We start from the raw sequence: 13,231 nt of genomic DNA, 5'->3' as shown, positions 1-13,231 counted from the left end.
TTAAAGCAGTAGCAAAAAAGAAATAAACAAAAGCCTGTAATACTTAGAGCAGAGGGCATCCTGTGGATGGGTATGGAGTACTTTCCTAGAGATCAGATTTGAAAGCTTCCAGCTCGCATTAGAAGTATACTACTATTTTCATATAGTGGAAATAACACGTGCCAGTTAGGACACACCGGGGGAGGGGGCAAGCTCTGCTGACTGTGGTCCAATGTGACGAGAGAGATGAGAGAGACGGCTGGGCACACAACTCACCATCAGAGAAATCACACAGAAGTCTACATTAACTATAAACTGATTGGCCCATTAGCTCAGGCTTCTCATTAACTCTTATAGTTTATATTAGCCCATTATTCTTGTCTATGTTAGCCACGTGGCTCAGTACCTTATTTAGTGAGGCAGTCACATCTTACTTCTTCTGTGGCTGGATCACAACTGCAGACTAGGATTCTTCCCAGAATTCTCCTGTTCCCAGAATTGATCTGCCTCTACTTCCTGTCTGGTTGTCCCACCTATACTTCCTGCCTGGCTACTGGACAATCAGCGTTTATTTAAAATATAACTGACAGAATACAGACCATTGTCCCACACCAAGAGCATGTGGTTAGCCGGCACAAAACACTGGGGAAATGGTAGAAAAACAGTGAAAGAGATTACCAGAAAGCTAGGCTGGGGTATGTAGAGGAAGACACAGTGCACAGAAGTGGAAGAAAATGGGTTATTAGTGGGCTGTTCCAGCAGTTACTGGTGGTAGAATCAGTCATCCAGAGTCCGCTCTTAGAGTTCATCCAGTCTTTAATGTATATATTTATATATTTCATTTATAGAGAATCTTCAATAATAAGACACACATATATATATAATAAATAACTCAAATTTGAAAACATACATCAGACAGCTTCATGGTTTTTTTTGTTTTGTTTTTTTGAGACAGGGACTCCTGCAGCTCAGGCTGGCCTCCAGCTCTACATGCAGTTGAAGGTGACTTTTAATGTCCAGTCTCCTGCCTCTGTCTCCCAAGAGCTGGAATTACAGGTGTTCACCACCGTGCTAAATTATAATCCCTTTGGCCTTTTCTTCTTTCTTGATGGCACTGAGGGTTTAGCCCAGGGCCTTGGGCATGTGAGGCAAACGCCCTACAGAGCGGTATCCCCAGCATGGTCACGCCTTCTCGGTGTTGGAAGCCCCCAGCCCAGGGAGGTCGGCAGGCAATCTCAGCAGTTCTTCAGCTTCTTCCTGCAAAGTCTGTGCCTTCTCGTGCAGCAGCATCTGCAGTAAACACCCAGTCGTGAGGCCAAATGTACTTGGCTAGAGAGTTGCCAACATTGTATGTCTGCTAAAAACCCGAGCTTGACACATCAATATCCAACGTCAGAGCTAAAATAGTAGGACTGAAAAACAGCCACTTAGGAACAAGCAACTTCAGTAAATGAAGCTGCGGAATTCTGTTAAAAACCATTTTAGCTGACCAGTGTTCAGTGTACCAAAAAGAATGGCGCTTTCCTACACTAAGAGATTTGCTTCACAGAAGACCTGGGCACTTAAAACTTAATTTATAATCTATAAAATTTCAGAGAATTTTGCAAAAATTTAATTACCTCTTGAAACTGCTATCCTTTCATATATGTTCAATTAGATCTGGAAACTGTTATTTTACAGCTATATTTTATTCTCATAATTTAATGTGCTTTTAGAAGCCCATCAGTATTACAAAACAGATTTTTTTCCCTAAAGCTTCTAAAGTAAACAAAGTCTGATCTATCTTCCCTTCATCTCCCCCCCGTCATTTTTCCCTCATGTATTTTTTGATTAATTACTTAGTTATTTAATGTGTATGGGTATTTTTGTTAGCATGCATTGCATGTGCATACACCATGTGTCCCTGGAGGTCAGAAGAGTTGGACGGATCCCCTGGAACTGCTATTATAGAGGGTTGTGGTGGCCATGTGGGTGCAAGAAATATGAACCCAAGTCCTCTGGAAGAGCAGTCAGTGATCTTAACCACTGAGCTACCTCTATACCCTCCCACCCCCACCTTATACTTTGCGAGCTAGGACTTCACTATGTAGTCTAGGCTGGCCTCATATTTGTGATCTTCCTGCTTCAGGGCTCGGAACGTGTATGCTGCCATGTCTAAAAATAGGATAATTTAAAGACAGCGTGCAGGGAAGAGAGTATCCCAAGCACAGAGTGGAGGACATGTGCTGGTTTGCCTTAGTTCCCACACACAGGAGGCAGAGGCAGGGGAATCACTCCTTTAGTTCCCACACACAGGAGGCAGAGGCAGGGGAATCACTCCTTTAGTTCCCACACACAGGAGGCAGAGGCAGAGGGATTGCTCAGTTTCAAATCCAGCCAAAGTCACTGAGTCAAACAGCAAAACAAAATGGCATTTTAGAATATTTCAAGAAAAAATTTGATGAACAGTGACTTTTTTCTATTTTCTAAACATGAGAAATAAAATTTTGGGATTAGTTGCAGGTGGATTTTGTCTAGAGAGCAGAGAAATTTATTTGTAATGCTGCTTATAATAAAAAGCTTAGCAAAAACTTCATAAAGGGAAAAACCCTAAGAAACAAAGTGGAAATGAAAAAGAAAACAATGCTCTCTAATGAGATAAGACAGAGCATTGCACAAGGGAAATCAAAATATAAGCCAGGCTTTCCAGTATCTGAGGTAATGGTAACCATATAAATGTCCTATCGTATCTTCCAAAAACTACACAGATCGCTGGGTGGTGGTGGCACACACCTTTAATCCCAGCACTCTGGAGACAGGCAGGCAGGTCTCTATGAATTCAAGGCCAACCTGGTTCACAAAGTGAGTTCCAGGACAGCTAGGACTACACAGAGACCCCATCTCAGAAAACAAAACACAACAAAAATAATACAACAACAAAAAAGAAAGAGAGAGAGAGAGAGAGAGAGAGAGAGAGAGAGAGAAGAAAAGAGAAAAGAAAAGAAAAGAAAAGGAAAGAAAAGAAAAGAGGAAACTACACAGACCATAAACTGGGAGCAGTGGCGGTGGCGCAAGCCTTTAATCCTGGCACTCAGAGGATCTCCATCAGTTTGAGGCCAGCCTGGTCAATATAGAGAGTTCCTGGCCAGCCAGGGCTACACAGTGAGACCCTGTCTTAAAAACAACAACAAAGAACAAAACAAAACCGTACATAGATCAGCAACAAGGATACAAAATCCACAGTATCACTGGATACAGAATGTTGCCATCCTCACACCCTGTGTCAGGAAGTAGAATGAGCTGGCTGGAAGGTGGGAGAGCTGGACTGAGTACTGGGGTAAGATGGAGCTGTGTCCTGAGAACTCAGGGTGCTGAAGGCAAGAGTACAGCCCCTGCAGACACCACTGGCTTCCTGGGATATGGTCGGCGCCACAGTCCTGGATCAGTAAACTGCTGTATTTCTTTGGGTCGTGTTTATTTCTTCCTGCAAACACTTGGTGCACAGGTACTATCAACTGATTGTGTGCTAGGCAATATAAAGGAGATGACTGCAGGCTGTCCCTACCTGCCCAGGGACACCAGTCTACTGGACAGTCTGTCCTGCAGGCTGCATCTGTAAACACAGAAACTATCTCTTTCACACCACTGCAAATACCACTCGAGGCACTTGAGCAAGAGATATTTTAAAAACAGTTCTCTTTCATATAATGACAATAACTGTCTTAGTTAGGGCTTCTTGGGGAGGAAAGGGCTTGTGGTAGTTTGAAAGAAAATGTCCCCTAAAGGGAGTGGCACCATAGAAGGTGTGGCCTTGTTGGAAGAAGTGCGTCACTGTGCGGGTGGGCTTTGAGGTCTCCTTGGCCCAAGCTATGCTCAGTGCAACACACAGCGGCTTCTGCTGGCTTCAGATCAAGATGTAGAACTCTCAGTTCCTTTTCCAGAACCATGCCTGCCTGCATGCTGGCACACCAATAACAGACTAAACCTCTCAGCTGTAAGCTAGCCCCAGCTAAATGTTTTTCTTCTGAGAGTTGCTGCGGTCATGGTGTCTCGGCAGCAGGAACACTAAATAAGCCAAAGCTTATTCAGCTTACACTTCACATCACTGTTCATCATTGAAGGAAGTCAGGACAGGAACTCAAACAGGGCAGGAATTTGGAAGCAGGAGCCAGGGTGCTGATTACTGGCTTGCTTCCCCTGGCCTGCTCAGCCTGCTTTTCTTTTCTTTTCATTTATGTATGTATGTATGTATGTATGTATTTATTTATTTTGGTTTTTCGAGACAGGGTTTCTCTGTGGTTTTGGAGCCTGTCCTGGAACTAGCTCTTGTAGACCAGGCTGGTCTCGAACTCGCAGAGATCCGCCTGCCTCTGCCTCCCGAGTGCTGGGATTAAAGGCGTGCACCACCACTGCCCGGCTATTTTTTTTTAAATTTATTTATTTATTAAAGATTTCTGTCTCTTCCCCGCCACCGCCTCCCATTTCCCTCCTAGGCAGTTTGGATGCTCACCTTACTCAGCCTGCTTTTCTATAGAACCCAGGACCACCAGCCCAGGGATAAGACCATCCACAACAGACTGGGCTCTCCCTCCAGTCACTAATTAGGAAAATGTGTTACGGCTGGATCTTATGGAGGCATTTCCTCAACTAAGGTTCCCTCCTTTCAGATAACTCTAGTTTGTGTGTCAAGCTGACAGAAGACCAATCAGCACAATAATGCAATAATGAGGTTGTAAAAGGCCAAGCAATTTATATAATTGTGACCAAGAAGGACATAACCCCAAATTGCTGTGTATGGCTTCACCCACACAAACAGAAGCACAATGGCAGTCTTGAAAAGAAAACTGAAGACTGTGAACGGCTTAAAGAACTTAATATGGGAAAGAGAAAGTCTTGCCCAAAGGAAGGGCTGGCCTGGCTCTGAGGGGCAGACCGCCAGACGCAATGGGAGAAACGTGAAGAGGCAAATTAACCCCAACATATCGTGGTGACTTCAGTAATGCTAAAAGCACCAAAACCAACGAGAACCGATTCTTGCCAGCGAAGGAGTCTGCAAGCTGAGAGGCTGGATGCTGGGCACCTGAGGAGGACACTTCTGTGAGGAGGCTGTGTGGGGAAGCTGCACGGCTGCCCGGTCCCCCAGTGTGAATTTTTAGGTTGTCTCTCTCCTCTTCTCAGCATTCCTGTGTCAGCAACAGGTACAGTATCTGTACCTACAAATTCTGAGTATGTGGGTTTTTTTTAAAATTTAGATTTGATGTGTCTGGATGTTTGCTGCATTTATTTATGTATGTCTGTGCACCGTGTGTGCGCAGTGCTCTTAGAGATCAGAAGGCATCAGATCCCATAGAACTAGAGCTACCAAGTGTAAGTTACCCTGCGGGTACTGGGAATCGAGCCTGCAGTCCTCTGGGAGAGCAGCACGTGCTCTTAACCACTGAGCCATCTCTCCAGCCCCGAGCACGTTTTTGTAACTATGAACTATTCTATGACATGCAACGCTTTGCTCTGATATCAGAAGCGTAAGGACAGTATGCTGTGGCATATTCTCACAGCTTGCTCACCTTTGCTGAGGAAACAATCTGCTTGGCCTGGCGTCTGGACAGATGCTCAATTGTCCTCACTAGCACGTCTGGATTGGCATTGGCTAAGTGCATTATACTCTTGTAACCTGCACCGTATAACTGTTTTGCTCGACCCTAAAGGCATTAAAAAAATTAATACTATGAGTATTTGTGACTATAAAAAAACTACATTCAACAGACAACAGACGAAGATACTAATGCAAATATGAAGAGACGACATGGCAGAGTACTGCACAATATTAAGGATGTGTCTGGGAGTCTGATTCGACTCGGGAGATTTCCACACAGTGGAAGTCATCAGGTGTGCTAAAAGTCTGCTCTCCGCGGCTGAGTGCATCTAAGCTGCCACCGCCACCATTCCTCACTGATAAGAAACCCAGCTTCTTCAACCTTCCCCATGAAGACCAGCAGCGCTCCAGGAATCCCCGGGCTTTCCACACCGGACTGGGACCTCTGCGCATGCAGTCTCAGGGACTGAGCGGCCTGTGGAGACCCCTGCTGTGGGACTACCCAGCGATGTCAGCCGATGTAACAAGTACCCTTTGTTGATATATATTGAGTCTATCAGTTCTGTTCCTCTATAGATCCCAGAGCAATAAAGCTCTTTCTATTCCTCATTCTGCAGCAGCCTTCACAAAATGGTAAAACCTAATCTTCCCATCAGTAAAAACAACCTGAGTTGGGGAACCAGAGCAAGGCTGACCTCTAAGACCCCAGTCACTTCCATGAGCGGGATTAGCTCTGCCTTCACACAGTAGGTCAGTTTCTTGGTAAGTTCTACCAACAGGGCTCTGTAAACCCAAAACTCCTCCAGCTCCTGAGAAAAGAAAGATACATCAAATGTTAAGCTGAGCAAGTTACCTCTAAATTTTTTCTGAAGTTTGGGTGCAGTGAGGGAGAGGACCATCCCAAACACAATGTCAAGGAGGCATGGTGGGCACCCTGGCAGCTCGATGAACTAGCTTTTGGGGGAGGAAAAAGATTGAAAATAAAAAACCAAGTTATTTCTAATCAAAATCACAGGAAATGTACGGCTTTGTTTGTCAAGTGACTACAGTTTTTACCTCTGGGAATTATCCCAGAGACAGAGTATTAAATAAGGAAAAATTTAAATGCAGAATAATATTCAACGAAACATTGTCTAAGCTAATAAAAACAAGAAATATGAATCGTGAGCATTAAACCTGGCTTGGAGGCATTTGTATCAATTGATCTTCTCCAGATGTACACTCGAGGGCGGGGAGCCGGCTCTGAGGGAGGTGCCTGCTGCACACTCGAGGGCCCTCAGCACCCACGTGAAAGTCAAGTGCAGTGGGGGAGGTCTGTGACCCCAGCACCAAATGTCTGTGTGGATGTGTGGCCAAAATGGGGAGCTCCAGGTTCAGTGAAAGATCCATTTTTTGTGTTTTTCTATTACCCATTCTGTGTAATTTTTCTGCTAGAAGAAGTAACCTGAGCTGGGGAACCAGGACAAGAAGGAAGAAGGAGCAATTGAGAAAGACACCTCTGATGTTGACCTTTGACCTCCACATGCAATTGTGGCAAGTGCATACATGTGCACCCAAACAGGCATGCATGCACATGCACACACATAGTATGCACCCCCACACACGTTCAGTTTAGTATACTGCAAACTCATACACTAAATAAATATGTTTGAAATGTTAATTTTAAAAGGCCCCTTTCTAGGCTGTGGGTATCACCATAAGAACATGTAATGTCACCCTGACGTCACCGAGCAAGCAGCTGCTGCACTAACAGCAGAGCTAAAGGATGTCGGTGGAACTGCCAGACAACCAGTGCCGAGCTGCCTGGGGTGGGCCTTCCCGCTACACCAGAGGGCCTTCACTAAGTTTCCACGATTATCTGTGGTTAAAAGCTGCCTTCACTAATACAGCCGCCGTGCTACCTCATGCCGCTGATGGCTTCCTCGAGGGAACAGAGTCACTTATTAAAGGACACTAATCTCCCTTCATTATTCTACACACGCATAGACTAAAGGTTTAAGCTAGGAAAGAAAGGAAGCTGAAATGAAAAGCTGACAAAAACAGCCTGTATGATATGTCAATTAAAGATTATTTCGGTAGCTAAGTCTGGTAAGACTTGCCATGCTATTTAAGGAAATGCTACAGTTTTCTAGTTTCAAACTCATCTACTTCAAATGCATATATGAGTATATGTATATGCAAAGCCCTATACTTGATGTGGATTCCTAGCCTGCCTGCCAGGCACTAGGACTGGCATATCACCGTGGCTGTCCAGAAAACACGGCACCGAGTAATCCCACGGCACCTAATGGTCACGGCTCACTTAACCCGCTCATCACTCATGGGTCACCATGTGGAAGCCGTGGGTTGTGATGGACAGCTTGAAACTATTAGCAGTGGCCCTGGGAACAGGCCAGCTCTGCACCTTCTACTGACTTAAGGGTTGTAGTAGACTCGGTAATTTCTGCAATATCCCATAAGCTCACACGTAGTAATCTTGTAAACAGGCAGAAACAAAGAAATGCTTTCAATAATCCGCATGCTTTGAAATAACACAGTAACTCAGCAGAGAGGAAAAGACTGACACCTGCTTTACAAGCTTAATAACAGCGGAAATAAAAAGACCGGAAGTACATGTCACACACGTAAGTGAATTACCTCACAGAAGTGTAACACACTGGACGAGAATGAGGCGGCTCCCGTGAGCAGGCTTTGTACGTGTCCTCGGGGCATATTAAATTTCTCAGACACACTCCAAACGTTGGTCTCTTTCAGCAAGGAATAAAGGACAAAAGACAGATAGAGCCTGTTGACGATGTTCTTGTCCACCTTCTAGAAAGACACAAGAGCATAAACTCAGTTGGTAGCTGGGCAAAAGGTCAGCATGGACAGAATGAGCACACAAAAGCATTGTGCCCTCTACCTCAGCTCCCCGATTTTTCTGTCCTAAGGAGATAAGGTAGAGGTTTCCAGTGAAATGCGCATGCTCTAACACCTGGACCCGTGACTGTGGCAGTCGGGAAGGGGACCTTTGCAGATGTTGTTAGGTCAGGACGTGTAAAGGACGCCATCCAGGATTCACCTCGGGACCTGAACTCACTGACTGGAATCCTTATAAAATGAGGAAAGGACAGAGACACAGAAGTCAATGAAGAGCGAGGCTCGGGTCAGAGATGTGCCGGTGAGCCTAGCAGCTGTGTTGCCCAAGCCTCGCGGCTGGGAGAGAGCAGGTGAGGATTCTTGCGGTCTACCCAGAAGTCAGCATTGCCCGTACCTTGATTTCAGATCTGGGGTCCTGAACTGCGAGGAACCGAGCCGCGGGCCTCACATACGCAAAGGCAGGGCTCTATGCTGAAGCCGGCTGCTTTCTGTTGTTTAACTCGCCCCGTGGCGTTAGAAAATGAACATGAAGGGGGAAGCAGGAGTGTGGGAGGCACAGGGGTCCCTGTGCTCACGGAAAAGCACTAGGGGAGCCAGGAATGTTCCAGACAACCTGCTGTTTAACCCGTGTGACACACAGAAGGCTGGGAGCAAATGTGCCTAACAGCCTGGTGACCTTAGTCATGCTTACCAATCGGGGGAACCCATCTTCATGGGAGATGTCACACGTACTTTACAAGGGGCTTGATGTTATGTTGTGCATGCAGGATTGAGTTATGTATCACGAGGAACATTTTCACCAAATTGAGCAGTACTTAATTAAATATGACCACTCGGGGTCAGACTCTCAAAGCTTGAGCCAGTACTCCCTTCCTGCCTTCCAGGGAACAGTACTCTGCTGGAAAGGGGGCGACCTCCACACTGACCGCACTGTTTGCGTGTGGATGGAAGTAGACAAACACGCTGGCTAAACGGCGAGCTTGTCTATACTGTCCACTGCAAGGAGATAGGCTATGGCTCACATGGTCGTGCCAGTCAGTGTCCCAAAGCGGAAACAGACACAGAAAACGACTTCTGTCTGATATTCTACTTTTGCCAGTGAGTTAGAGATCTGATTTTTTGTGCAAACAATTTCATCACTAGTATCAAGTTAACTTGCCAGGTGGTGTTGTACTCCTTGAATCGCAGCACTTGGGAGGCAGAGACAGGCAGATCTCTGTGAGTTTGAGGTCAGCTTGGTCTACAGAGTGAGTTCCAGGACAAGCTCCAAAGCTACAGAGAAACCCTGTCTTGAAAACTTAAACAATTTTATAGATGGACTTGGAAGATAAAAAATAGTTGTAAAATATGTTATTTGAGCATGATGGTGTGCCTATAATCCTAGCACTTGGAGCCCAAGTTAGGAGGGTCATGACTTGAGTTACATAGCAAGTCCCTGTCCAAAAAGAAAAACATAAATAAGATACAGAAATGAACTTTGAGATAAATGCTACTGATCAGTGGATTTTGAGTTACAGATCCAGCATGTATATAATGGGCCATCCTTTTAAAAGCATTAAGCTGAAGAAGTATATTCAATACTGGGCAGGCAAGATGGCTTTTTAATTTGTCATTTTTAATGTGCTTTTACCAGTAACTATAAATTGAGTAAATGGAGGCTTTGCTTAGAATGTAATTCCAAAGCCAGGAAAAACGAGAATTATTAAATGGTTGGATGGATGCTCTAATGACAATTTCAAGCGTTTGCAAGAGATGTCAATGATAAGGGGTGGGGCCACTGAGATGCCTTGGTGCACAAAGTGCTGGGGCCACAGAAAGGGGAAAGGAACCAAGTCCACACTCCTGGACCTCCACATGAGTGCTGCGGGATGAATGTGCGCACACACACGCACAGTTTTAAAGGAGTAGGTGTGGGATGGAGCTTTGGCTTTTTCAGATTGTATTTATTTGTGTGTGTGACTGTGCGTGACTGGGTGCACGTGTGCCTTGGTGCACACGAGGAAGCCAGGACAGTTCTCTGCGGCTCTTGTTGTTTCTGGCACACTGTGTAGTCTAGGCTAAGGCTTTTCAGGGGACCCTGAGGACAGAACTCAGGCAGTGAGGCCAGTGTAGCAAGAATATTTTCCATTTTCCATGGAGCTGTTTTGCCTGCCCAACTTTCTTCTTCAATATGGAGAAATAAATTATGTTTTTTTTAAAGATTTATTTATTAGGCATACAATGTACTGCTGACAAGGAAGGTACCAGGTCTCATTACATTACAGATGGTTGTGAGCCACCATGTGGTTGCTGGGAATTGAACTCGGGACCTCTGGAAGAGCAGCCGGTGCTCTTAACCTCTGAGTCGTCTCTCCAGCCCCAATATAAATTATGTTTTAAGTAAATACCTTTTTCTTGGTTTTTGAGACCAGATTTCTCTGTAGCCTTTGGCTATCCTGGAACTTGCTCTGTAGATAAGGTTGGCTTCGAACTTACAGAGATCCACCTGCCTCAGTTCCCTACGTCTGATATTAAAGGCATGCGGCACCCCTCACCCATAAATACCATTTTCTTTAGAATTTGAAATAGTGATATGTCTAAACTATTAAGTAAGTAAATAGATTATTAAATATTTAATTATCACACAACAAACATTGACTATATATGAAAATGTAACAAAATTAAATTCTAGATTCGAATTTTCAAAGATATCTTATTCTAAGGAGATTTTGTATGTGGTATTATTTAGTAGTCTCCAATTAGTATGATTTTGATTTTACTTTACATTTTTGAAGTTAATATAAAAGGTCTTTTTTTAAATGTAAAATTTTTAAAAATTTATTTAACTTTATTTTATGTGTATTGGTATGAAGGTATCAAATCCCTTAGAACTGGAGTTAGAGACAGTTATGAGCTGCCATGTGGGTGCTGTGAATTGAACCCAGGTCCTCGGGAAGAGCAGCCAGTGCTCTTAACCACTCTCCAGCCCCAATATAAAAGTTTTTAAAGGAATATTTGTATTTGTCATTTCAAAAATCTAGCCATAGACAATTCCAAAGTAAAAGATCAAACCTGAACATTGTAAAGTCTGTCTGTCTGTCTTTTTCTCTTGTTTTTGTTTTGTTTTGTTTGTTTTTTTAGAACAGGGTTTCTCTATGTAGTCCTGGCTGCCTTGCAACTCATTCTGTAGACCAGGCTGGCCTTGAATGCACAGAAATCTGCCTGCCTATCTCCAGGGAGCATTGGGAGCTTTTTGAGACCAATAAAATAACAACAACAACAACAAAAAAAAATTCAGATTCCTCCTGTGCAGAATTTGTAACATCAAGTAGGACAGCTCATATAAAGTTTCTGGAAAATAACTTTATATTGGTGTGTTTAGGAGCTGGAAGCTAAGTGGCAGAATACTCACCTAGTCTGTGCAAGTATCTAGGTTTCAACACCACACACACACACACACATACACACAAGCTACATATATAAATCTGTGTGCATAATATATATTACAAAACATTCATTTCAAATTGAACTTATATACAGTTATATGATATTGTGAAAATATTTTATAATATAAGCCAAACAGATTAATAATTTTTGTTTTTATTTAAAGGCGGGGTCTCACTGTGTAGCTCTAGCTTGCCTGGAATGCACTGTGTAGACCAGGCTGACCTCGAATTCACAGAGATCTACCTACCTCTACCTCCCGCGTGCTAGGAAACAAAGGATCAGGTCAGTAAAGGGGGTGATACACTAATTTTGTTGAGCCCATTGTTAGGAGACAAGAGACGCCGCACCTTTCTGATGGCTTGTCCTGATGCCTTCTTCCCGATGAAGCTTTCTGAGACTCCAAGGAGAGCAGCTACATTTTGCTCTGCTGGACTGAGCTGACTAAACTACACAGAAAAGGAATAAAACACACACAAAAAAATTGTAGCTTTACAAGTCTGTCATCTGAGCCAAATCCAGTATTAATTTTGAAGTCACATTTTCATAATTGTAATGGATAAGAAAAAAATGACACTTATTTACAAATATTACAAACTTTAAAAATATAAGATCAGAAGACAACATACTTTATAGAATTATCATCATAAGCAGAACAATATTTCATCAACACCAGACTATACATGATGGTGGTTCCATAGAACTGCACAGCCTAGAGATGTCACAGCTGTCTTGGTGTGTGAGCATGCTCTAATGACCGTCTTACTGCATTCCTCAGATCGCATCTCCATCCTTGGTGCTGGAGATGGCAAAGCACAGCCCCCTCCACATGTGGTTCCTGAGATGCAGGAAGCAATTCCCTCCAGACAACCCAGTGGCAGCTAAATGAGCGTGTTACTTGAGGGCCAAGGAGAACACACCTACTGTCCCAAGGACAGCTTCTATGGTGTCTGCATACGCATTTGTCAGTGTTACAAATGATTCTGGTTATAGCAATTCTACTAGTGCACTTGTTCTTCATGTTTTTCCTTCCACACTAGTGGCGTCTGAAAATATGGATGTGCTGTACAATATGAGTCTTCCTGATCTGATAGAGCAGGCAGGCATTAAAGCTGTAAAGAAGGTCATGGGGGAAAACCTGATTGATGAAAGAATTAGGAAAATTTGGGAAAAATGCAGAAATTGTTTTTTGCCTGATTATAAAACTTGGCAAAAGAATTATACTGAAACAGAAAAGAACTTGGCTATGATGAATAAGGTTTCTGAAGAACCTAGGGCTTTATGGCCTTATAAATCAAAATTGGAATTATGAGGAACAACAATGGGAAGGGTACGACAATGGAGTGAAACCCACTGAACTATGCTTCTGTAACTGCAGGTAGTTAGCCTCTGAGGTGA

At 43.8% G+C, this 13,231-nt stretch overlaps 1 protein-coding gene across 4 annotated transcripts in view; it reads right to left on the bottom strand.

Annotated features, from left to right (window-relative positions):
* Positions 1-777: 777 nt before the first annotated feature.
* Helq (helicase, POLQ like) overlaps positions 778-13,231 on the bottom strand; it is a 38,987-nt gene continuing 26,533 nt past the window's right edge. For 2 of the 4 annotated variants that reach the window (XM_075943811.1, XM_075943812.1), the window contains 5 exons: positions 12,184-12,282; positions 8,189-8,362; positions 6,247-6,360; positions 5,523-5,657; positions 1,034-1,269 (listed from right to left, as the gene is read on the bottom strand). In XM_075943811.1, coding sequence (XP_075799926.1) covers positions 1,162-1,269; positions 5,523-5,657; positions 6,247-6,360; positions 8,189-8,362; positions 12,184-12,282 — 630 coding nt within the window. In that variant the 3' untranslated portion in view covers positions 1,034-1,161. Of the gene's footprint in view, positions 1,270-5,522; positions 5,658-6,246; positions 6,361-6,404; positions 6,506-8,188; positions 8,363-12,183; positions 12,283-13,231 lie in introns of those variants that run through there. The other 2 variants (XM_075943809.1, XR_012907311.1) reach the window with 2 other exon arrangements.

The sequence above is a fragment of the Microtus pennsylvanicus genome, chromosome 12 (genome assembly GCF_037038515.1).
Source record: "Microtus pennsylvanicus isolate mMicPen1 chromosome 12, mMicPen1.hap1, whole genome shotgun sequence".
Taxonomy (NCBI): domain Eukaryota; kingdom Metazoa; phylum Chordata; class Mammalia; order Rodentia; family Cricetidae; genus Microtus; species Microtus pennsylvanicus.
The sequence above is the reverse complement of the archived record's forward strand: the minus strand, read 5'-3'. Positions and strand labels throughout refer to the sequence as shown.